Source organism: Camelus ferus, chromosome 5, assembly GCF_009834535.1.
Source record: "Camelus ferus isolate YT-003-E chromosome 5, BCGSAC_Cfer_1.0, whole genome shotgun sequence".
Lineage (NCBI taxonomy): Eukaryota > Metazoa > Chordata > Mammalia > Artiodactyla > Camelidae > Camelus > Camelus ferus.
The window spans coordinates 91,064,252-91,089,959 of NC_045700.1; the positions used below are offsets into that span (position 1 = coordinate 91,064,252).

Consider the following 25,708-nt stretch of genomic DNA (forward strand, 5'->3'; position numbering starts at 1 on the left):
TTTTTGCCTTAGTCTGTTGCTTGCTGCTTTATCCAGAGGTCTGCCTAGTACTCCAGCCCTGCAGCTACAGGGACCAGAAAACCCTCCTTGATACCCAGATGCTACTTTTCCCTCGTGTCTCCCTCTCTTTCTCTCCCAATGTGCCAACCTTTTGCACTTCCACTAGAATGCCAGGCAGGCTGGGCCCCCAAAGGCTCCTTTTTCAAAACCTCTGGAAGCCGCGGTTGAATGTGCCATGACCCTCTCCCTCTCTGGATGGCACCATCATTGAAGCTGGCATCATCGGAGCCTCTTGTTCTGTTGGCGTGCTACCTGGAAGATCCTTCTGTCCTGGACAAGAGGAATTGGAAGAGCATTTTATGTTTAAGCACAGGCTGACACGCAGCAGCTACAACAACAGCTGAGATCACTTAATAAATGGTGCTAAACTAGCTTGTCTCATGCTCTTGCTCTTTATGGTGCATCAAAGAAGTGGCCTTTCAAACTGACTGTCACCATATTAAGGAATGGCACAGACTTCTCCACGGAGGGCCATCGGGGAATGCAGCCTCATTTCCATAAGCCCGTTGTGTAACGTCACATGGTATTTTGTTCCAGCTCTGCTGAGGTCTGACATAATGAGGTGACATCTAGCTCTCAAAATGAGACCCCATTTTTGAGTACTTGAATTTTAGTTCCCATCTAATGAACGCTGATGACCAGAACAGAGTTTTTTCTGATTTAGAATTCAGCTTGAAAGTCCGTAAGGTTGGAAAGGGGGATCCTTGGCCTTTGCTTCGCTGACTTCGTTTACTTGCCTTTCCTTCAAAGAAATCTCTTGCTTGGAGGTAAAGCCGTGCTTCCATCTGTGTGTGGCTGTACGTATGTAGCTTCCTTGCTTTGTGTTAACAGGGTTTTCTCACTGCCAAAGCCGCTCAAGCCACAAGCTCTTGGCCAGACTTCTCCCTTCTGCTGTCCCCTTAGAGCCAGATCGTCTTCCTCTTTGAGCTCGCCCTGCTTGCAAGGTCTCAGGGTTCTAGCCCTTTCATTTCTCCCAGCCTTCACTCAGGGTTGTCGTGTGTCAGGACCTGGGATGGGGAAATGTCTTCGTCCTGCGTGAGTTTGCTCCTTGGGACATTTGACCGTAGTGCATATCAGCCCCTCACACGCTTTGTGACTTGGCTTGTATGTGCAGCAGCTTGGCCTTAGGCCCCTAACCTGCATGTAGGATTTCAGCAAGCCTCATGTTACTTTAGGTTTTCTTAGGAACCACCACCAAAACCAAAAGTAGACCATTTTTGCAAACAGCAAGCCAGGTTGCCTGAGAGCATCTGTGAAGGTGGCTGTGGGCGTAATGTGGAGCTTTCCCAAGTGGCTGTGCTGTTCTGTTTTGGCAGCAACACTCTGAGCTATACCATCCTGACTGACCACAAATCTTCACGTGGTCGGGGATTCCACAGAACACACATTGGGACTAGCACCCTGGGTCAGCATTCTGGAGGTTTTGTGTCATTGCTGCTTTTTTTTATTACATATCCAGAATTGGTTGAAGTACCTAGAAGATGGGAGATTTGCTGGTGTGTGGAAATGCCTGTGTTTTCAGCGTTTGTCAAAGAATTGTCTTCTATGGCCCTTTCCCTCTTGCCTTCCACGATGATGTTGTGTGTATCGACCTTAATTTCAGCTAATATAACTGGTCCAGGGGATGAGCTTGATGTTACCTTCCAGAATAAGAGTTGATCAGAAAGCACCAAACTGACCTTGAGACCCCTCCGATCCTTGCCAAATCTGAACAGAAGCCGGAACTGTTCTGCTTTGTTCTCCGCCTTGTGGCTCTCCCACAGGTGTGGCTTTGTTTGAGCCAAGGAGCAGCAGCTGCTGGAACTTGAGAATTCAAGGGAAATGAAGGAAGAAAAAGCCAACAGTTGTTCTCTCCCAAGTACTCTGGAGATTAGGGCCCCTGGAAATGGTGAGGGGAATTTTGTTTAGGGGTGGCTTAGATTTCTCAGTCAGGTGGACCTCCACCTTGCCATGTTTCCGTCCAGTCTGCAATGTCCTCTTTCAACTGTCTGGTTTTTCCAGCCTTCCCCTAATCACACTGCTTGTGGCCTTTGCCTGCTGCACTCCTCAGTGAGCTGAGAGGCTAACACTGCTGCGCACAGGGCGTGATGAGCTGCTTTGCTGCGAAAGGATGTTGCCCGCCGCCTCATACCCTGTTTACTGCCAACAGTTAGCCCTTAAGGGTGCTCAGGTCCCATTGAGAAATAGGAAACTTGTTAAACTGAGTGTTAGCGTGGCTTCTTCTAACGAGGCCAGTCTTAGTTGAGTTTTCAGACATTTGGGTCCTTGCAGGGGTCAGGTGATTTCGCTGTATCCTCCACTTTGAGGGGAATCTTACAACACAGCCAGACTCGCAACCCAGCATCATGGGACCACCAGGCTAAAACTTGGGGCACAGAGCCATATAAAGCGGCAGTGTCCTTTGTGAAGAGATTTCTCTTTGGAATAATTGTTGAGTCCTGTTGTGCACCTGGCCTGGAATGGGAAAAGGAAGGCAAGGCCAGCTGCCCTTGGCAGGCCACAGTGTTGGGAAGACTGGCCAGGCCCCTCTGCAGAGAGAGCTGAGGGTAGGTGACTTCTCTATTCATTTATTCTAGAAGAGAAATGGGTCAAGTTGTAGGGACTTCACCATGTCTAGATTTCACTGTATTTAGACATGGAGCTTTGTAGGCAAGGACCAACCATCCCTTCTCCTGCCATGGCTAAATCATAGCAGGTGGCACTGATCACACCAGCATAACTGCTGGCCAGGCTTTCCATTTGTGAAGTGTTCCCCCATGCTGATGTGCAAGGTACAGAAAGCCCAGACTAGCAGGAGGCTGAGCTCATCCGAGAGTGTGACGGCCAGCTGAGTGCAAGGCTGTGAACCAGGATTTGGGCAAGTGCAGAGTCACACAAAAATGAGATCTCTGCTTTCAGAGTTTGCTTTCTGGTAAGTGAGCTGATAAAGAGTGGTTATTGAAGGACTTGCTGTTATTCTGTCATTTAAATCTGTTCAGAATTCCCAGTAGGCTATATTAATCTCAGGGTAATTTAAAAAAAATTTTTTTAAGAAACTCCATTTACATTACAGTTTTAACATTGAACTTGTTCTTTCTTTACCTTTAAAAGAAACAAGTTTTACCATTACTAAAATGCCTGGGATGCCAGATGGAAAATGGCTAGAACATTTGTACCTACCTTTAGGTGATTGATTTGCCTCCTAGCCAAGTATTGGCCTGTGAGAATGAGTTACTGTACAATGACTATGATCAGCTATTTTATTTCCATTGAATTCGTGTGAGGAAATGTCTTTGAAATAACTTTGCCCAGATTCTTCATGTAGAAGTTTAACATTTGAAGAAGATTCTTCTGAAGAAAATGGGAGGGCAATTTAATACTAGAATGGACTAGAGGGGAACTCTGAAATCCATATTTCTGCAGGTTCTTGACAACAGAGGAGGACTTCTCTATTTGGACTAGTATAAACCTTTCTAGAAACGGAAGGATAAATGAGGTGACGCTTCAACACAGCCATGCAATTTCTTGTTGACACCTAAATTGCTTAAGTAGAATTTAAATCTCACTGTCAGAACTAGAGAGGGTTTCCTGGTCACTGCCCAGGCATCAGATTTTGCTTTCCCCTTATCTTCATTTGAGTGAAGAGCGAAGTGGCCTTCTGACATCATTCGTGGACTCTCAAAAGTTCATCACGTTACCATCTCTCCAGAAAGAGCTGAGAAGCAGATGTCTTTCCATGGAAACTGAGCTTGTGAATTGCCAAAGACTGGCACACTTGTTGGGCAGTCTTAACATTTTCCTTGAGTTCCGTTAACACACACGTATTGGTATTTTGCTGATACACTCTGAAGAAACCATTAACTGCAAGTCAACCTTTTATTCTAAGAGGTACATCATTAACTTATGAATGCCACTATTCAAAAGAGGGAAATGCTAATGAAACTGGTGTGACTATTGCCTGTAAGAATGAGTTTGTTGTGCCAGGTCTCTGTATTTAATCCCATCCTATTTAAAAAAAGAAGAAAAGCTATTTGTAGAAGGCTCGATGATGAAGTATATTTACGTGGCCATAATATTAAATCTAGTGAGTTAATCATTTAAGATATTAAACCCAATATGTTGTCAGCATGGCTTAACATGGTGACATATTAACATATTAACCCCAACATGTTGTCACTATCCTTTAAACCAAGAATGAGATAATTGACAATAAGGAATTTTAGATTTAGAAGCACCAAGTTACCCATTTTATATGTAATTCCCAGGAAAGTTACCTGACACTTTGTCCCTAAGGGAGCTGAAAAGTGGTTAGGACAAAAAGGTAGGACATGAGCTACTCTGAGAAAACTTTAGGTGAGTTAGGGCTTCTGGATACATGGGAGATCAAGTTTTCTCCTGTTTTTTTTGGCCAGCAGTCACCAAGGGCCTGTTCTTTGTGGAGCATTACTCCAGGAGACTCTGTACCCCTTGGTCACATTTCTTAACCCTTCCTAACTCCAATTTCTAAATTAAGTTAATAAGCATTAAAGTTGTGATGAGCATTGATCCTGGAAATTTCTAACTGCTGTGACCTATGCAACTTAAAATTTAAGGTAATAGTTACTTGGGTATTTTTTAAAAATTGTTACTTGGGTATTATCAGAAACAGATGGAACCTGATACAGATTTGGGGTCTGAGTTTAGAAGGGTCAGAAGGTTGGAAATGTGAAAGCAGATAAAGTGGTATAATTTCCTCATCGCACCTTTAGACATCATAGTGCTGTTGGGTACCTGCCTTTACCCTCGGGGTGAGGCCTGATGAAGAAAGATAGTTTGTACCACCTGTCCTCACGTCCCCAGGGCAGAATACAATTGCTGCCCTTCGCCCCAGTGACTTGAAGCTGTCTCTGTTGGTGGGTGACCTTAGCTCTGACCTCATTGGCCTCCCCAGTAGACGTGTTGAAAGAGTGGATAGAAGGACTTTTGCAAGTCCTCGAGGTAGTAGTGAGGGCCAGGAGAATTGCCAGCTGCCCCTGCAAGGTGCAGGCCCCCCTGCTAAGCTGAGAGGAAAGTCTAGGGGGGAGACCTCACTGCTGCGCTTGCGGGTATTGGTGGGCTCCACTCGACCTTGAGGGTATGTGAAAGGGGGTGTGGGGTGATCTTATCTGTTCTCTCTTTGTTAAAAAGCCTTTGATCTGAATGTACTATTGTGTTTTTTGTCTCTGGTTTGCCAGGGCCTGGGAGGAGTTTCATGGCCTGGTGAACAGCAGCGGCCGCTGATCGGACGCTCCCCCTCTGTCTCTCACACTCAGGGTAGGGCCTTGTCTATCTTCTCCGTAACCTTGTGACATACCTCTCAGCCATAGGACCCCTCTTCCCAAGGGATGCCCTCTCCCCATTTACCCCCAGCCTTGCCTCTGCCAACACGGGGCCTGCTCCAGACTCCCCTCTGACTGATTATCCCCGTCTCAGAGAATAACTCTGAGTCCAGAACCGCTGAGGTATCATCATCCCTGGGTCGCATGTCGGTTAACCTCACTGTACCTCTTGGTTCTAATTTGGAAGATGAGGTTCCACAGACTAACATGTCTCGGTTCTCTTTGGATGCTGACATTTCATGATTATAAGCGTGCCACAGATCCTTTTGCCCAGATGTGGCCATTTTTAAGTCATCTGGCAGTGTCCTGTGACTAACAGGGCAGTTCCACAGGCCCCAGGATGGCTTAGGTGAGAGTGATGACTCGTTTGCTGGTAGTGTTTGTCAGTTGTGAGGAAACAGTGATATAACTTCAGGGTTAAAGTGAACAAGGGGTAGAGGTCAGGGCTGTGTAGGAGACATAGTGCCAGATTGTATTGTGGTGGGGCCATCACATGTTGGCTGGCAGAGAGAGGCACTGGGATATATCAAAGGCTGGGACAACAGAAGCATTCACTGTAAGAATATTTGTATTTCAGTTAAGAGAGCTCCAAGTCCATGACTGTCTCCTTAGCAGAAGGAATTGGGTAAATTTATTCTGAATGAGAGGAGTAGATGGACAGTGTGTGCATGTGTCTGGTCTGAGAGATGCTCCTGGACCTCAACTACCCCCCACCCCCATCCCTAGGAAATGGAGAATTTTTTAAGTTGGAACGGAACATGTCAGCTGTAGTAGCAGCTTCAGAACTCCCCTCTCCCAGGAAGGAAGTGAGGCTTTTTCAAGAAAAGGAGGACTACATTCCTCAGATAGGCCAGGAGAGAGGATGACACTGAGGGACCAGAAGAGGGTGGCCAGGGGCCTGAGTAGTAAACAGTCCCAGAATTCCTGCACTCTCGTGCCACTCATATTTCTTCTTAAATAGTTTAATTCCTTTATTACAAGTTCAGTTTTTAGATGATAACACTAGATTTTTAAGATTATAGTTGAAAGGGTTTCTTTGTAAAATATTGTCAATGTAGAATTCTGAAATGGCTGCTAGTATATACAAGGAGGAATGAAAAACATGTATCAGCTCTAATACTGATACACTGATTTGCAGGCTAGAATCTAGCAGATATTCAAAATACATCAGCAAGTTAAATTTCCAGAAGCCTGGTTCTATAATGGATTTGTTTTGATAGTATTACTATATTTAATTCTGATTCCTTTTTTTAAATACTTTTAATATCCCTAAAATTGGGATGCTTACAGTGAATGTGATAAAAAAAAATAGTTTAATTGGCAGTGTTTACCTCTTAAGGTACATAAAATGAGGGAACTTTTATAATTCAACAGCATCTTAGGTTCCATGGGGGGGGGGGAAGGCTTTCAATGAAATTGGAATAGTCAGAATGGAAGAAAACTTAAAATGGTTCCCTCTCCCCTTAGCTAACACTGAATCCCCCAGGACAAATATCTTCGAATTGCTTTGAAAAGACATATATTTGCATTGTTGCCATTTTGTAGTCTCTTTGTTCTTTTTGCTGCCCTCCCCCACATATCTTTTATGCGGCAGATTGACGGGAGCGCTTCCTGCATCAGGTGTTCTTGAAGCACAAACTTAGAAGTCTGAGAGGAGTGTTAGAGCCTAAACAAGAGAGAGCAACTCACTTCATTGTCTTAGCAGACTTGAAAAGGACTTCATAGTGATTGATTGATTGATTGATTGATTGGGGAGGGGTTGGGTTGGTTGGTTTATTTATTTAATTTTAATGGGGGTGGGGGGATTGAACCTAGGACCCTGTGCATGCTGAACATGCAGTCTACCACGGAGCTATACCCTCCCCCTTATCTCTAGTAAGTCAACCTTCAAAGAGGTGATGGGTTTCCCAAGAAGATGCGCACAGTACGTGGTAGTGTGAGCTGCCACTTTAGAGGCCCCAACACTTTAGCCTTCTCATCCTCCCTCAGTTTTCTTCCCCCCTTCCCAGTAGGTCATTATCTATGAAGAAGTAAAAACTACTATTTAAATAATTCTTGATCCACAAATACTTTTCCTCAATTTATCTGATATTTTATACCATTACATATGGCTGCTAATATTTTAGGACTGTTTTATTTAACCTCCATTACCCTTATCAATAAGTATTGCCCTTTCTGGGGTTTCAGTAGAATTCCCAGTTAGCTGCTGGGGGAGGATTCTGGGTCCTCACATGTCTGGGCTGGCATGCACAAAGCATGATCTCTATTGGTGGGGAATGAAGTTAATGTGATCCCTCAGTGGGAGATTAGGGATTGAAATTTGCCACACTAAACCTAGGAAGGGCTTGCAGCTTTATTTACTGTTCAGGGAGGGAGAGAAGAGGAAGCCAGAGCTGGCATGGGCTGGACAGCTGAGTAGCCAGGGAACGCTTCCCTGAAGACCATGTGTCCTTCACCCTATAGGCTGCTTTGTGAGTGCCCTCAGAGCCTTATTCAGAGCAGACTCAGGCAGGGCTCCTCGGTGGCTCCCAGCTTTCCCTTGACCCAGAATATCACTTGGGTGCCCCTGGTAGGGCACCAGCAGAGTGGCAGGTTGCTGTAAGAGTGAGAGGCGTTTTTCTAAGGAAGACTTTGCTCCTCTGTTGTCCACCTGCAGGAGCCAGCCTCTACCTTAGCTCATTCTTTCCCGAGTTTGTACTTGTCCACTTCACTAGAAGTACAAAAAGGCGATTATTTTGAGCAGAGCAGATTAGAAAGCTGCTTCAGAGTATTTGGGCAACAGTTTCCCCCCAGATCCCTGGGAATGTGAATTTGGAATACAGTTGGGATGGGGCTCGGGCATTTCTGAGGCCCCATCTTTAGAACAAAGTGTCACACAGTAGAGAATGTCCTTTTGACTTCTGTAGCATTGTGGGTCTTTTGGCTTCTGTGTCGTGTGCCCTGGAATGTAAAACTCCCTGGAATAAATAAGATACAGTAGAAATATTGATGTCTGAAGAGCCCCTTTAATCAATATACTGGGCTCAGTCCTAGTTGCTTGTTTTATATAAATTCACAGATGAGGATGTAAAAATTTTATCATTTCTTTGTGGAAAGTCTGTTGGATCATAGAAGAAACAAAACCAAAACCACACTACCTTGCCAATGGTCCACACGTTGCTAGGTGCCTCGAGGGGCTAGCTTTCAGGAACTCACTCTGGATTTCCTAAATTTTAGTTGGCTTTTAAAAGAACAGAAGCCCATCTTTAAAAACAACCAAAAATTTGCTTGTGGCCTCTGCTGCCTCCTGTCTACATTCTCCCTTTCCCTGTCTCCTAATCTGCACTGCAGCCTGCAGTGAGGGACAGACGTAACTGAAGGTTAGTTCCCAGCTGGTTTGAGGTTAACACACTCCTCAGGCTAAATTTGGCACCGAGCTGTTCTCAACCCAGTTTTTTTAAAGAAAGGCTAGACCAGCACTGCCAGCTGCCACCAGCCTGCTTCAGCCTATCCTTGCCAGGAGCCTATTGCCCACCCTCATTTCTCTTCGGGTTTTTTTTTTTTTAGTATCAAACTCTGGAAAAACTCAACTGGATTCTCCTGGCTCTGTTCCTCCCCTTTTCCACTGTAGAGATAAACTTCAGAATAATTCTTAGATTTTCTGACTATGAAGAGATCTATGACAATAGAATTAGAATGAACATTAACTGAATGGGAAGGTGTTATAAAGCCTTCAGTTTACCTGCCACAGAGAGAGTCTGTTTCTGGCCCAGCCCCAGCACAGTACAGGAGTTCTTCCAGAAGATAAGATGACCTGCTTAAATGGTGATGACTTATCCTGAAAATTCTCTTCTTTGCATCACTAAACAGCTGAAAAGGTTGAGCCCGGATACTTGCCTGCCATCTCTTCCTCCAAGACAGATAATTCTCCCAGAGTCCGAAAATTGTGATTCTCCCTTCCTGCACCCCTGCTTTTCTATTCACTTATCTTACTTCTTCCTGCTGATTGACTTTTGTGACCCAGTTGATCTACAGGGATAGGGATGGCGTCAAAGGGGAAGAAAGGAAACAGAGCAAACCAATCCTTCCTAATCACTTGTTTGTTATTAGAGGTGTCCTCTGCTGTGCAGACTCAGTATTACAGCACGTCGTCCCTAAGGGGACTCAAATCGCACACCCCGGTATGCCCTCTCTTCTCTGTCTTAGGACCAGGTATATTTTATTCTTTGCTAGCTACTTGTGGCACCTCAGTGGGGTCTGTCCTTTTGAACTGCCCTTTAAATAGATAATTACCCCATTAAGTTCTCTTTGTGTTCCGTCTTCAACTCATTAGATGGAAATCATTGAAATTCTCAGTAGCCATTGATCATTGAGCTTCATGATCATGCATGTCAGTTACAAAAAGTACCAGTGGGCTCTTGAGATAACATCAGTGTCTTCCCAGCCAGAGTTAACCTATGCCCCTCTCAGTGTACCTGTCCACACTTACTCTCTGTGCAGTGAGGGCTGTCACTGTCAGCCTGCTGCCATCATGGAGGAGAATCTGCCAGCCACCAGCAGCTGTTTGGCTGGGCTGAGCATATTCTTTCATGAGTATTAATTTACCCGGGACCAATTGCCAGATACCCAGTCAACTGTAGCAATTTTAAGACAGATCAGTTAAAACCAAAGCTTCTAGAATGTCCCATTAAAATTAAGCAGAAGTAGTGATTTCAAAATCAGGTTAATAGAATTTCTATCTCAAAATTTCAGACAAGTTTAAGTCTGGGCCAGAGCAGTAGATGCAGTGACCTTTTCAAGCCCCTTCCAGCCCTGAGATTTGGAGATTAAAATAGTGATGTGAACTGCTGTGATGTCATTGGATGTCTAGTCTGGGACAGGAGAGGTTACTAGTGAGCAGCCAAACCTGTCTGCTTCCAATAGAAGGCAACTGAGAAAACACATTTTATGATCTGTTACACACACACACACACACACACACACAAACGCACACACACACAAACGCGCACACACAGACACACACTTCTCTTCTAAGAATTACAGCTAAGTTTTTCCAGATCTCACCTCTTGGAGAATCCTTTTGTAAGCAGCTATAAGTTTTGAACCAAGGAGTTTTGGGTTGGTTGGTTGATTTTTTGAATATGTAATACAGTCTTTGGTTCAATTTTTTTTTTTAATGTGTGTGCGCGCGCGTTTGTGTGTGTGTGTGTGTGTGTGTGTGTGTAAGAAAGAAAGAGGTTTCCTTCCCACTCTTTCTCCATCATCCAGGATCCACTGTGTCCCCCTCCTCTGCCACCGCTCCACTCCAGTTTACCACTGTTACTGGTTTCTTGTGTAGCCTCACAGCGTTTTATTATGTATGACCTTATTTGAGGCAAATATGACCTATGACCTTATTTCCCCCACCCCTACTTACACAAAAGGTAGCATACTATGTACACACACTGTTCTGCACCTTAGTGTATCAGTTTCTCTTGGAGATCTTTCTATTTTAGTAGAGAGCTTCTTTATCTTTTTTTTTAAGCTACACAGTGTCCATTAATTTTTAGTCCCCTAAATATTTAGTTCCCTATTAATTAATACTTAACCACCTGTTGATGTGCATTTGAATTGTTTCTGATCTTTTGCTATTGCAACCATTTGAGTTGAAGGGTTTGAAGGGACTTGGGAGGCAGGTTGCTGTGTTGGCATTAGATTAGCAAAGTGGGAAGGTCCTGGGGTGTCAGGAGGGCCTGAGAGCTGCTAAGGCCAGGTTTCCCGTGTGTGTGTGTGTGTGTGTGTGTGTGTGTGTGTGTATTTTGCCTAGAGATGATCTTTGTATTGAATGTTCTATTTTCTCCCATTTTTTCTTTCAGGGACAATTCAAGCTTTCGAAATACAAAAATCACATTGTGAAAGTACACAAGCTGGCAATAATCCTTTTCTGTATGTGTGTGTTTGTCCGAAATGGATGGGAGGTCTTCGGCTGGTCCTTCCCTCTGCTCACTGAAGGGACGTCCCTGAGCTGTGTGCTCCCCTTTTGCACTCATTCCTGGAGGACGGATTCCGCTAGACACCCTCCAGCATCGCTGACTTTATAAAGCGGAAAAACGGAAAACGTGACTTTGTGATAGACAAACTTTTTTTGTTTTAAATGGGGTTCTGTGAGGGGAATTCAGCCTTTCATTTTGCTGCGTGCTGTCCAGATGCCTCCCGGGCATTCTGTCGTGCTCTCCTCTGCTGTACGAAGGGCGTCATGACCACATGTATACGCCAGAGCTGTCGACTGAGAGTGATCAGTATTATGAATGTCTGTGCATCCAGAGTCCTGAAATAGCATAAATGCTCTCTCTAGCTCTGCCATTAAATTACTGGGACTTTTTGTTTATTTCATGCCCCTCTTCCCGCAAGCCCCCACTTTCTGAAAATGTGTTACTGATTTTGTACAGTCTCCTGCCTTATGCCCTCTAGTGTCCCTCCTGTGGGACTCTTTCCTTTTAGGCACTGCTGCACTTAGACTTTTAATCCAGTGGGCCACACTGGTTTCACTGAGGCGGCTTAGAAGGTATGACTTTATAAATTAAACCCCAGCAGAACCTAATTTGGTTAGGAACTAGGTTATAATGGAGGTTCCAAGTGCAGGATTTGGAGCTGAGGGCAGTTTCTGAAACCATTTTTCCAGATGAGGAGGGCCTGTGTGTCCAGCCCGTTTCTGTGGGTTCTTGCTTGCCCCTCATTGAGGAAGGGAAGTAAATGCTGGTTGTTGCCAGGTGTTGACACTTAATATGGTGAATTCTATGATCCTGAAACTGGGACATCTGAGGAAACGGTGGCCACGATAGGTGGCTTTCTTTGCGTGGCTGTGCCTGTCTGCAGTGGTTGGAGGAACCCGCCTTCAGTCCTCATCACCTGGTATATACATGTTAGCAAATGTGTGCTGATCCAGGAGGCCCAGACAGAAACCTTGCAGGCGACTGTAGGCAGGCTCTAACGGTGACTGGGCATGCATCAGACTCCAGAAGGACTGAAGTCAGAGAAGTCAAAGAGCACCTAGGGTTGAAATGAGTACTGAGGACCAGTCCTCCAGCAGCCTCCAAGGAGCACTGTCTTACTTGGCTCTTGTGAGCAGAGATCGCAGTACCTTAAATTAAGGCCTCTCCTAAAACCTTCCTTACAGGCCAGGGGGCCTTGGCTACCTGGTCTCAGAGAAATCGTATGAGAGTAACAGGCATTTCCTTATTATATTTGTATTACTCTCTTCTTGCTTTCCAGCTCCTGAACACCCTGTAATTACCACTGTCTTGGGATGTTTTTTCCTAGAAGAACAGGGGAGTATAGGGGCCAAAAGGGAGGTGCTTCCATTACAGGTGAAGTTAGATCAGATAAGTAGATCTAGCCGGAATTTCAACTCTAGGAATGTGAGGAATCAATTCCAGTGCCCAGACAGTTGTGAAGGGCTCAGACAAATATAGGAGCAACATTGGTTAAAATGGGGAGCAAAGGCTGCCTCCTGAGTTTAGACCCCAGGGAGGTCTTCACTTTTGCCTAAACTCAGATTTGCCATGAAAATTCCAAAGAGAGCAGACATTTGGATTTGCCCCCCTTTGGGCATCTACCTGACTCTTAGTGTGTGCGTGTGGGTGTGTATGTGTGTATGTTCACGAGTGAGGGTTTTGTCAGGCCGAGTGCTTGGGTATTGTCCGTATTCATGTTTTTGCTTTTCTGCCTCTTTTATTTGTCTTATTTGTTCAGACTTTTTAAACTTGTGTTTCCTAGAGCTGCTCATGTTTTCCCCTTTCCTCTTTGTCTTTGCAGTATTTGAAAGTTGTTTTTTCCCATCAAAAATATGCTGGTTAGAACAAGAGTTATTCCTGCTAGGCAGCGTCTTACCCCCAGAGCTCTCCAGAGATTCTGCCTAACAGCTTTAAATGAGAGAGTGAAGAGTCAGTTTCTCCAAACCACCCATTTTCCAACACTAGCTTGAGAGGTCGTTTCAGTTTTGTTTTGACTCCATGGGCCTCCGCCACACTGAGATAGGACACAGTTATGCTTATGGCATCACCAGTGCTAGCGACAAAGGGGAGAAGGTGCACCAGGGCCAGTCTAGCAGACGCGGGAGGCTGCTGCTGGGGGATGGGGAGTCACTGTCCACTGTGCCAGGCGGGCTGTTCCCAGGACCCCTCAGAAGCTGGCCCTACTCCCTCCAGTGCTCGTCTCATCTGTTCATGTGTATGTGCGTTTTCCCTGTTACATTAGCAGTGACAATACTTTTCCACCCAGAGAGAAGCTTGTGGTCCACGATGCTCCAAGAATGAATTTGCAAGTATTTGCCAGTGGAGGAGCAGAGGCTGTGACAAGAGTAATTTAGTGTTGCACTTTCAGAGCAATTGTCTACTGCAGTAATAAATGAAAAATAACAGCAAGAACCCGGTTGTGGACTCTTTAATCCAGTGGAAATGGCGATACTGGTAGTTTGTTGCCACTAATTCTGCCCTTCACTAATTCTGCATGGATCTTCATTTTAAATGCATCCCAGAACAAATAATGTGAAATAAACTAGAAACTGCCAGTATCATTGACATAAATATATCATAAAAAATATTCTCTGATATTAATAATTGTCAAAACTCAATTTACATTTTGAATGTCAAAATATAGTTGTTCATTTTAATTCTTCTAAATTCAGGATGAGGAGTATTGGAATGGAAGGAAGTTCAAAGATTCAGATTTGGAAGTAAGAAGTCTCCCCAGGCCTTGGCTTGGGATGTTCTGTTCAGCCCAGAGTTGGACATGTGGGGCATTCCAGAGCCCACGTGAAATACCGCGGGAGCGTGACACTTCTGCAGAGCCGCAGTTTATGAAAGATTTAAAACAGTGTAGTCTGGAAACTTCATTTCAATAGGTAGAAATTTCCTCTATGTATATGTCATGGTCCAAGTGAAGACAGAAACCATGCAAGTTATTTTAACAATATGGTAAGAGTTGTTGACTCAGTCACTAAGAAGGCCTAAAGAAGACACCAAAAAATCAAGGAGGTAGTAGCAACTCCAGGGGCAGGGGCCTCTGAAGATGGATGCTGCTCACCTGGTGCAGGTGTCTGACGGTGAAAAGAAGCTGGTCCGGGCATGTTGGCAGCAGCAACTGATTCAGCTGCAGCCATAGGAGCACATAGCCTTTGCAGAGATGAGTGAGGCTGGAGTGATGCTGATAAGAACAGGAAGGAGCTGCTCTTCCTCTTCCTCTCTCCAGCATCGAAGTGCACCCTGTTGGAGAAATCCAGTGGTCTGCCAGCTGGCCAAGCAGAAACGTGTGCAGAGCTCTAGGCCCAGTATCACAGAAATAGAGTTCAAAACGGTAAGTGTGAAACTGAGAGGTACAGTCCTCCCCTTTAGCCACTCAGCGTCTGCACACACCCTTCTACACATACTGGAACTTCAGTAGTATCACTAAAGAAACTCTTTCTGCCCAAGATACAACTAATTGTCAGACGTTCTTAGCCTCTCCCCAAACCAAGGACATGTAAAGATCAGCAGTCAGTGTGGGCCTCTGGGCCACGCTGATCACTCTAATTCAGTCACAGCCTCATCTCAACAGAATGTAGAGCAACAAAACTAAAGGGTAAAAACTTTCCAAAATACTTGTGTGAAATAACGAGGAAAGAGGAAAATTGTGTGTGTGTTTACACATAACAAGCAAGAATAGGTAGTGTCTGTAACTCATGAGACTGGAGTTGGTACTTTTAACTTTTTTTCCACTATCAAGCCTTGATTTCCTTTGCTCTCAGCCAGGATCTCAGCTGGTCGGGATTCTTTGTTTGGCATGGTTGGTCCAAATCTTTATTCCTAAAGGATCTGAATTAGTCATCCAGCCTTTATTAGTTAACAGTTTGCCATTCATTTGTGCTGTTTGTAAGAGAGGACCTCGAGAATTCTCTGGCTTCCAGCCCGTCCTCCCTACCCGATCTGTGCAGCAGTGCCCAAGTTTCTTCTCGGGGGTGCTCCCCAAGCAGTAGAATAATCCCCTTATCTGCTTGTTGGTTCAGTGTCCTCAAGGGCCCAGAACAGCCTGGTGAGCTATTTGCAGCCCAGTGGAGCCATTTGTGTCCCCTGGTGGATGCATTCCTCCTTTGAAAGCAGTAACATACTCCAGCAGACCTCCATGTTGAGGGGGCTGCTGAGAGGAACCACTCCCACTTCTATTCCTTGATTCCTGGGTGCATGAGTTCTGGCTTATATGAGCAGGGAATGCAAATCCAAGTCCAGAATATGCATCTACTTACACGGTTTGCCAAAGGGCAATGGAATGAATCCAGCCCTTTCTCTTTTCTTTGAGCTCTGGCCACCTGGATGTTCCACGTTTTGGTATTTCTCATCTCATGTCTCTGCCCACGGGGTCACCTTTCCATTGGCTACAGTCCTGTTTGGTGTATTTGAAAGGGTCACATCCCCCAGGCTTGGTTCCATGTGACTGTTACATTGAGCTCACTTCCAAGATCATTTTTGACTCAAGCTCAGATGTCCTGGACAAATAGCCCGACTCCATTCCAACGGTTCATAGAAGTACAGCTAGCTGATGTCTCAGCTGCAAGAGAAAAGGAGGCTTCTGCTGCCCTCAGAATGTTCATCCAGCAAACACTCACTTCCTGTGTGGGCAGCATGTGGCTATGGTGACAGGTGAGCTGGCAGCCTGGGGCCGTACCCTTGAGGAACTCAGGCTGGAGGGAGAAGTTCCCGAGCGCAGCACAGGAGACGTGATGAGAGGCATGGGAGGGTAGTGGGAAGACTGGGAGGAGCTCTAGCATCCCGGCAGGGCCAGGGAGGAAGGAAGGCCTTCTGGAGGCTCTGGGGTTCAAATGTAGTCAGTGCAGGCCCAGTCCAGTGGGCAGGTTACCTTCATGCACCTGGACTTTGAAAATGCAGGTGTGAGACTGGTGGGCTTCATGCTGGAGGTGTTCCCTCTGCGTAAGATTGGCATTACGTGTAGTAAATTATACCAGTTACTAAACACTCCCTGTCAGTGCCAGGCACTGGGATAACTTTACGTGTATGGTGCACTCAGTCTCCTGACAGCCCTGTGGGTAGGTGACTATGGTCCTCATTTCACGGATGAAGAAATAGGCAGGAAGAGGGTAGCAACTTGCAGAAAGTCACACATGTCATGCAAGGGCAGAGATGGGGGTCTGACCTTGGGTCCGTTGAGTCCCGAGCTCCTAAACCTTCTAGGGCATGGAAGCGACGGCTCACCTAGTCTGCAGGCCATTACTTGGATGGATAAGAAAAATGGTCTCCAGAGCAGACCTGGGCCCTATCACTGTAAAATGACCCTTGCTGCTGCAGGGTGGTCCCAAGGGGTAAGAGGCCCCACCCAGCTGGCCACAGAGGATCAAGAACAAGAATACAATGTTACTTCCATTCAGCCCCTGTGAGGGGAAGGAGGGCACAGTGGTTTGCTGGCCAGGTGACATTTTGTATTCTTTCCTCATCCCACACCATCCGTCTGACACCAAGAAAGCCTGAGTACTGGCCTCACCCACACCATGTAGATTCCTAGTTTCCACAACTGTGAATGTTTCTATAAAGTCACTCTGCCCAAATCACTCTCGGTGTGAGTCCACCAGTCCTACTGTCTCGTTAGACTCCCTTCACCAGTTGTGTGGCAAGCAAAATTCCCACCCTGAGAGCCAACGCCCAATGTTCTCCCTACTCCACTCTGGCCCCCCCATCCCCCAACCCTCCCTGCCTACCCCATAACCACAGTGGACCCAGGCATGAACTTGGGCCCAAAAGTGTCATTCTGGCAGCATGTCAATTCATCTGGATGGGTGAGACCCAAGAGTCAAGATGAAATACTAAAGATGAAGTCACTCGGGATAACTGCAGTTTGCTACAGCCTTCCTGCAGCATCCAACATGTATTACTGGCATAAAAACCTGTTAAAATCTGATGAGATGCTAGAAGGAACCCTGCAGCGCTGGATTAGAGTACGAGATATCAGTATGAAGTCATGTTTAATTTAATACACATAACACAGATACAGAAATAAGAATACATGTGTATACATGTGTTAATATACATAGACATATTCCCTGGCTTTATCCTCTGAGCAGGGACTAGAAGCAATGACACCCCAGTAGCAGCAAGGGCACCTTGCAGCCAGATCTTAGTGTCTAATACCATTCTACAATAAAAGGAACCACACTCCCTGGAGAAACAGCTGAATCTAGGGCTGGGCAGGAAAAATATAAGATGAACCTGGAGCAATCTGAAGTGCCTGAAAGTAAAGCTTTTTTTTTTATAAAACCTACAACACCTCATATTAATGGGGGCATGCCAAAAGGACATAGGAGCCGAGCAAAAGAGCTCCCAATGGCCAAAGCTGGAACAGCCTGAGCAACAAAATAAATGTCATGCTGGATTACAAACCAAAGTAAAAAATAAACATCCATGAGTCTGTACTGATATAAATAAATTGTTCAATAAGTAAGTCAATGGAAGGCAATAGACAAATCCCCTGTGGGGAAGAATTCCAAATAACATGGAATAACCCCTTTCCTTAAGTGTAGGCTATGCACAGTGGATTCCTTCCAAAGAGTACAGTATGGAAAGGAGATTTAAAAAACTGTCTTGACAGGAGAGAAACCTGATAAACATGACTTCAGCCAGGTGATCCAAGTCAGCGTCGCCAGCGATAATTCACGTTACTGTGTGTATCTGTGTACCCTTGATATGATGTGATGAAAATGACACTTTACCTCTGTGATCTTCCTCCCAAAGACCCAGAACCCCCGTCTAACCCTAAGAAAAAAATCAGAGAAGTTCCAGTACAGGGGTATTCTGCAACATACCTGACAAGTGCTCCTCAAGACTGTCAAGGTCATCAAAAACAAGGAGAGTCTGAAGACTGCCACAGTCAGGGGGAGCCTAAGGAGACGTGATGACTGATCCTGGATAGGGTCCTGGGACAGAAAAGGGACATTAGCTAGAAACTAATGGAAATCTGAATAAACTGTGGACTTTAGTTAATAACAATGCATCAGAATTGGCTCATTAATTGTAACAAGTGTTCCATACTAATGGAAGATGTTAATAATATGGGAAACTAAGAGAAAATAAGTGTGGAGAATATGAGAGTGCTCTCTACTATCTTCTCAATTTTTTAACCAATCTAAAGCTGTTCTAAAAATATTTAGTCTATTAAAAACAAACAAACAGGACACAGGAGCCAACCTGAAAGGGTTCCCAGTAGCCGAAGCTGGAACAGCGTAAGCAACAAAGTAAGGTAATATTGCACTATAATACATAGAATGAAGTATATATCCATGGATCCATACGAATACAAATAAATCACTGAATTCATAAATAAATAAATGAGGGAGAAGGGATATCTTCCTTATAGAAGAATTTCTAATGATGAGTGTAGAAGGAATGAGCAAAATAGAAATCACCATTACTTCATTATAGTGATGAATGCTAAAAACTGAGCAAAACTTTAAGGAGAAATTGGGTATCTCCCTCCCCCACCAAATGTTTATTAATTACAGCAGTGGTTTTAACACATGTCCACAAATATTTGGTACTTGCCCTCCAAGAAGTAGAGCTTAATTCATCTCCCCATGTGTGTGATTTGAACTTGACTCCCTTCTAATGAGGGAATGTGGAAAAAGAAAAATAGTAACTTTACAGTAGAGAAACCTGGCAGACACATCCTTAGCCAAGTGATCAAGCTTAATAGCATCACTGGGTCATGTTGACACCATGTGCCCTGATATGTGATGAGGACACTTCACCTCTGAGGTCTTCTTCCCCCAAATCCACAACCTGTGTACTTGTAAGAAAACATCAGACAAACCCACACTGAGGGATAGTCTACAAGATACTAAAATACTTGACCAGTACTATTCAAAAGCATGAGCATCATGAAAGACAAAGAAAGATCCAGAAACTGTCAGATTGGAAGAAATGAAGGAGATATGATGACTAAATGTAGTGTGGGATCCTGGACCAGAAAAAGGGACACTACTGGAACACTTGGGGAAATCCAAAGGAAGTCTGAAGTTTAGTTGCATAATGTACCAGCGCTCATGTCTTAGTTCTGAGCAATGCACCTGTGGTTATGTAAGATGCCAACATTAGGGGAAGCCAGGTGAAGGGTACAGGGGAGCTTTGTATACTATCTTTGCAACTCTTGCATAAGATTTAAAATTTATTTCAAAATAAAAAGCCCAAGAGCTTGCACAAGGGGTGACGCTTGATTTGAATGCCTAGATCTTGTTCTGAGATGAGGCCTGGGTCCCTGCCCTCCAGGGTAGGTTCTGGTGGCTCCATCAGTGCCAGCACCAGGAGGTATGCCTGCATGCCTGTTACTCAGGGAGACTCTGCCTGATGCTCCACCCTCCAGGCTCCACCTACCCCGATGCTTATCCTAAATCAGCACACAGCCTGCAGGTGCTTTAGGGTCCCAGCCTGACAATAAATGAACATGAGCCCCACCTCCCCATGGCACAAGGGAGACATTCTGTGAGCTCAGGTCAAAAAAGGCCTGTGCTTATGAAGCTGAATGGAACCCCTCTCACCCCAGTCCCAGCAGGAGGAGGAGTGGTAAGACTTGAAGTAGCAGGTGGTAAAGAGAGGGGGCCTAGAGAGCAGGTGTGGCTCCTGAAGTACCAGCAGAAAGGGGACAAGGTAAGAACCCCAGGAGTGGAAAGCTTAGCCCAGTTTGCCCATCAAGGAGCCCCGCCTGATACCCCACCCTGGGTAGGCTCTGGGTGGTCCACAGAAGGCAGAGGGCTGGAGTCCAAAATGAAAGGGACATGCCACCAGCTGTGGGTCACTGATGGGCCAATGGTCAGACTGTCTCCTCCCAGGTTAAGGTGTGGTGAGGTGGTCACAGGTCAACCAAATCAGGGCGGAAAGGCAGCAAAAGGGCACCATACTGGCTCTCTAGAACAACCATTGGTAAGATGTTAAGTTCCAAATTTGCTGAGGCTTGCAAAAATGACCATGGGCAATAGAAAGGATCTTTTAATTGATCAGGGCATGAAAGGAACAAGAGGCAACTAGTGTGAGATCAACAGAGGAAGAACAAATTGCCTCCTCAGCATGGAAAGTGTGAGGCCTAGCAGCGTGGTGCAGACAAGAGCCCAGGAAATCTCGGATCCCCCAGCGCTAACCCAGGCAGGAAATAGGAGGTGTGCTGACAACTGGAGACAGGGATCCCTAAACTCGAGTCTCTGGAAGAGGAGAGGCTTCAGCTAACTCTATACAGGGCTAATCAATGCAGATGGAGGGTTTGAGGGAGAGGAGGGTGGCCAGAGAAGAGCAGAGACTCTGAAGTCCTTTAGTCTGAAGAAAGGAACAGTGACAGGTGAATGGCTTTTCAAATGTCTCAATGACTGATTGTAGGAAATGGCCTCATGCCATGGAACCAGGACCTCCGGGTAGAAGTTAGAGATGGCTTTCAGTTTAAGAACAGCTTCCTGGTAATTTGAGCTGTCTAAACATGGAGGGGCTGGCTCAGGCAGTGCAGGTGGACAGGCAGAGGCCAAGTCCACCTATTGGGGGATTTACCATGAAGATCCAAGTGGCACACCCAAGGGTAGAACAGATGGCCTTTAAGGCCACATTCATCTCTGGAATCTGAAAGTCTCAGAACTGAGAATGGGGAAGCGACTCTCTGCTGCCTCCTGCAGTTACTCAGGTCCTGGGGACTCAGTGGCGTCTGGCTCTTGGGCTGCTGTCAGCTGGTGAATTTCACCCGAGCACCAGCGACAACAGGCAGTCTGCCAGTTTGGCCACGAAGGTGCTAAATGTCCAGGCTCTGAGCCCCTGGCCTTCTGGGAAATTCTTGCAGCATATTTATAAAACGATGGCTCAGTGGTGAGCTTTTCCAGACTGCAGCTGCCAGGAAGGGGTAGACAAGTGGTTTGAAATCCACTACAAGCTGGGCAGGAAATTCCTCAAGACACAGGTCAACATGAAGCAACATGAGATCCCATTGCTCCTGCACCTGTCACGCCTCCGCCTTCTCTCCCAGGACCCAGAGGCCCAGGGCTCCAGCTAAGTACCTCCTGCCGGTGCCCTTCCTTCCGCAGGCCCCTCTCCAGCCCAGGCAACCCGATGCCTCTGCCCTGGAATGCCTGGCTGAGCTCCATCCTCACCAGCCCACAGCACTGTCATGTGGGGCCTCTCTGCCCACACATTTTTGTTCTTCCTCATCTCCCTCAAATATACTTTAGCCCCTTTCTAAGGAAAGAGTTTTTTTTTCTTATTTTAAAAAGTGTTCATTAGATAAACAAACTGGTACATCCATACAATGGGCTGTTATTCAGTAATAAAAATAAATGAACTATCAAGCTACGAAGAGACATGAAGGGAACTTAAATGCATTTGACTAAGGGAAAGAAACCAATATGAAAAGGCTACACACTGTGTGATTCCCACTATATGACATTCTGGAAAAGGTAAAACTATGGCGACTAATAAAAAGATCAGTGGTTGCAGGAAGAAGTGCGGGAGGGTGATGGGCGGGGCACGTAGGATTTTTAGGGGAGTGAAACTGCTATTCTGTGTGAAACGGTAATAGTGGGTACATTTATTACACAGTTGTCAAAACCCATAGAATGTACAAAACCAAGAGTGAGCAGAGTGAGCCCTAATGTAAACTATGGGCTTTAGTTGGATAATAATGTATTAATATCGACTTGTCAATTGTAACAAATACACTAAATACGATGTTAAAAATAGGGGAAATTGGGGAAGGTGGTAGAGTGGATTTGGCAACTCTCTATACTTTTTGCTCAATTTTTCCTGTAAACCTAAAACTGCTCCATTACAGAAAGTACAGAGAGGCAAAAAAACAAAACAAAACAAAACGCTCTAGAAAAATCCATCATCTCATTTACTCAGAAAAATATTTGTACCACTGAAGTGTATAACATTTACACTTAGGGATCTCTAACGAATGGGATCATTCTGTAGGTCCTCTTTTTCTTATCTTCACGTTTTATTTTGAAATAATTACAGACTCACAGAGAGTTGCAAAAATAGTATAGGGAGGACACCCTTCACCCAGCTTCCCCCAGTGGTACCGTTTTACACAGAGATAGCACAGGAACCTGACCTTGCACAGTCATACTTGTCTTATAATCGGCTCTGTTTATTTAACAATGTGTTTAACAGTGTATTGTGAACACCTTTCTGTCAATGGTTACATTTCTGAAGTGCTGTGGGTTTTTGATGGCCATGTAATAATTTGTTGTGTAAATTCCAATAATGTACTCAATAGTCCCTATGGTTATTATGGATGCTAGTTTATTTCCAACTGTTTTGCTGTAACCAAAGGCACTAAATTTTCATCAGTTACATCTAAGTGTATATACTCCCTGGGAGAAGCCCTTCATTTAAATTGACCCATTCAGTCCTCTGACTACCCCTTGAGGCAGGCACTGCTTCATGCTTCCTTTATAGATGAGGGTCCAGGAGAAACACTTGCCCTAGGTTGGCCCCAGAGCCTGGGATCTTTACCCCGGAGCTGCTCTGCCCTGAGAGGCATCCACCTCTGCTTCCTTTGGATCAACTGCCATCAGTAGGAGCGCTGGGTTGAAGGGGATGCACCTTGTACCTGCTGCAAGCAGCACAGCCACCAGCTCACAGCACTGTAGCAGCCGTGCTGGTGCCCTGCCTGTATCCTCTGGGCATTCATTCTACAGGCAGAGAGAGCTGCTTTTACTTGCTGTGAACATGAGACTCTCTGCTTCAGGACTTTTTCCCCCTCGCTGTCCAAGCACACTTGGCCAGCACACAGCCAAACTGGAAATCCCAGCTGCTGGTTAATACCCCTGGAGACAGCCTCCCTCTCATGGTGGACAGGGAGCTGCCGTGTAAATACCTGACTTCTTGCCTCTTGGCTGGGATAACCTGAAAGCAGGCTTCATGCTGTACCCCAGAGTTCCCCAGTGGGACTGAGCTCCATTTGCCCCCAGTGGAAAGTGGCTTCATAACACACACTTCCCTCCCCGTCTCACTTCCATACTCTCCTACTGGTGTTGCCTGAAATCACTTTCCAAATAAGCCACTTGCATTGAATCCTTGTCTCTAGGCCTGCTTTTAGGGGAACCCAAACCAAACAATAGAGGGGATTTATTGGTACACAGAACCAGAAGATCCAGAGAGGCAGAGCAGGCTTCAGGGTTGCTGTGATTCCGTGGTCACACAGTACCATCAAAGGCCTAATCTTCTTCTGTCCACTCTGCCTCTCTCAAAATAGCTTCATCCTTGGCACTCTATGCCTCATGGTGGGAAAATGGCTGCAGCACGTCCAGGGTTCCAGGAAAGGAGACAGAGACAGAATCTAGGAGTTCTTGCCAAAGAATAAGGAATCTTCTTTCCTTGTATCCCCAGCAAACCTCCCTTGAGTCTCTTTGGCTTGATTGGGGTGAAGTGGCCAAACCTAAACCAGTCATTTGGCCAAGGGTATTTAACTGGGTTACCTGGTCAATTGCTGTGGCAGGAGGGTGGAATTTTCCCAGTTGGGTTAAAATGATCATCCTTCATTTCTTCACACTACAGGGCAGGGAGGTCAGGGCTATTGGGAATCAGAACACGCTTTATATACCTTTGAAAGATTTGTGACGTGCTGGAAAACTGCCCCTCAGAGAATGTTTCCTTTTTTTTTTTTTTTTTTAAATGGAGGTTCTGGGGATTAAACCCAGGACGTCATGCATGCTAAGCATGTGCTCTACCACTGAGCTATACCTACCCCCTAGAAAATACGTTTTCTTACACACTTTCCTACTCTGGGTTATTATATATTTTTAAAACATCTTTGCCGATTTGATATGTAAGAAATGGTATTGTCCATTTTGGACATTGTATTTGCTGGGTATTTATATTTTTTTCTTTTGTAAATTGCCTACTTATGCTCAAAGACAATTTTTCTATTAAAATAAACATCTTTTTAATTGATATTTGAAGAGCGCTTTAGAAATTAAAAATACTAATCTCTCACCATAGCTGTTGCCAATATTTTTCCTAGGCTGTCATTTGCTTTTGAATTTCATTTATGGTATTTAAGGTTTTTTATCTGGTTATGTTTATCAAATTTTTCTTTATGATGTTTGCTTTTGCTTAGTTCTTCTATTCTAAATTTATGTAAACTTTAACCTACAATGCATTTTCTTCCAGTAAAACTGGTGCTTTTGGTTTGTTAGTTTTGCATTTAAATCCTTAATAAATCTGGAATAAATTTGACTTCAGATGTTAGATAGGCATTTACCCTATTTTCAGTCTACGGTGTTAGCGAAGTTTTTTTTAAAAACACCATTTGTTAAACATTCGCCCCAAGAACTTGAAATGCTTCCTTTATCATATATTAGATTATCATATTAGCATTGGCCTACTTGTGGGTTTCCTGTTGAGTTCTATGCATCTGAATGGCTATCTGTATGCCTATAACGCATGGTTTTAATAATCATAATTAAAAATAGGTTTTAACAACAGTAAGGAAGTCTTCTACCATAACTCTTTCAAAAATGTCTTGGCTGTTCTCATCTATGAATTTATTTATTTATTTATTTATTTATTTATTTATTTGGGGCTGGGAATTAAGTTTGTTTATTTGTTTGTTTGTTTATTCTTATTTTTCACCTGAGGTACTGGGGATTGACTCCTGGATCTTGTGCATGCTAAGTGCACACTCTACCACTGAGCTGTACCCTCCTCCTTAGAATTGACTTTTATGTAGTGATTAAACTGAGTATGGACTCAAAAGCTGAGTTTTTATGACACTGTATATTAGTTTCAGGGCCATGTCGTATATTCCTCTCTAATCAAGTCTGTTATGTTTCTCTGCAAAGTTTTATTGTTTACTTTTATTTTTGTTTATTTTAAAATCTAGATCCTACACATGTTTGTTAAATTCATTCCAGGATACTTCATATCTTGTTATTGTAAATAGATTTTTTTCATCATATTTTCAACTGGAATTACAGTATAGGGAACGGGTGTTGTTTTTGCATATTTCTCTTTTATAATCACCTTTTCCCAAAAACCAGTTTATAGTTCTAATGTTTTTTTGGTTTTATAGTGTGTGTGTGTGTGTGTGTGTGTGTGTGTGTGTGTGTGTGTGTGTGTGTAAAGGGTAGTTAATTCTTTGGGCTTTTCCAGGTAGATAACCATATCATCTCCAAATCATAACTGCTCTCCCTCCCTTTCCCAGTATTTATACTAATTTATTATTTCTTGTGTCATTGTGTTGGCCAGAATGTCTAGAAGAAATGTCAAATGATGGCACTGATACTGGACTTCTTCCTTGTTCTAACTTAACAGGAGAGCTTCTAGGATTTCCTGCAAGTTACC

The 25,708-nt window shown here is 44.6% G+C and overlaps 1 protein-coding gene and 1 long non-coding RNA gene across 7 annotated transcripts in view; one reads left to right on the plus strand and one right to left on the minus strand.

The window, feature by feature from the left end:
• The window catches only part of EIF4E2 (eukaryotic translation initiation factor 4E family member 2), a 28,830-nt gene extending 15,050 nt beyond the window's left edge, over window positions 1–13,780 (plus strand). For 2 of the 5 annotated variants that reach the window (XM_032480507.1, XM_014564716.2), the window contains exon 7: window positions 167–431. In XM_032480507.1, the coding sequence (XP_032336398.1) occupies window positions 167–239 (73 nt within the window). In that variant the 3' untranslated portion in view covers window positions 240–431. Of the gene's footprint in view, window positions 1–166; window positions 432–1,519; window positions 1,545–5,252; window positions 5,332–11,230 lie in introns of those variants that run through there. The other 3 variants (XM_032480508.1, XM_032480509.1, XM_032480510.1) reach the window with 3 other exon arrangements.
• LOC116663798 overlaps window positions 1–25,708 on the minus strand; it is a 34,647-nt gene that overhangs the window by 5,086 nt on the left and 3,853 nt on the right. For both annotated transcript variants that reach the window (XR_004320152.1, XR_004320151.1), the window contains exons 2-3: window positions 18,199–18,309; window positions 14,439–14,617 (exon numbers count right to left, since the gene is read on the minus strand). This is a non-coding gene — a long non-coding RNA (uncharacterized LOC116663798). The remainder of the gene's footprint in view (window positions 1–14,438; window positions 14,618–18,198; window positions 18,310–25,708) is intronic.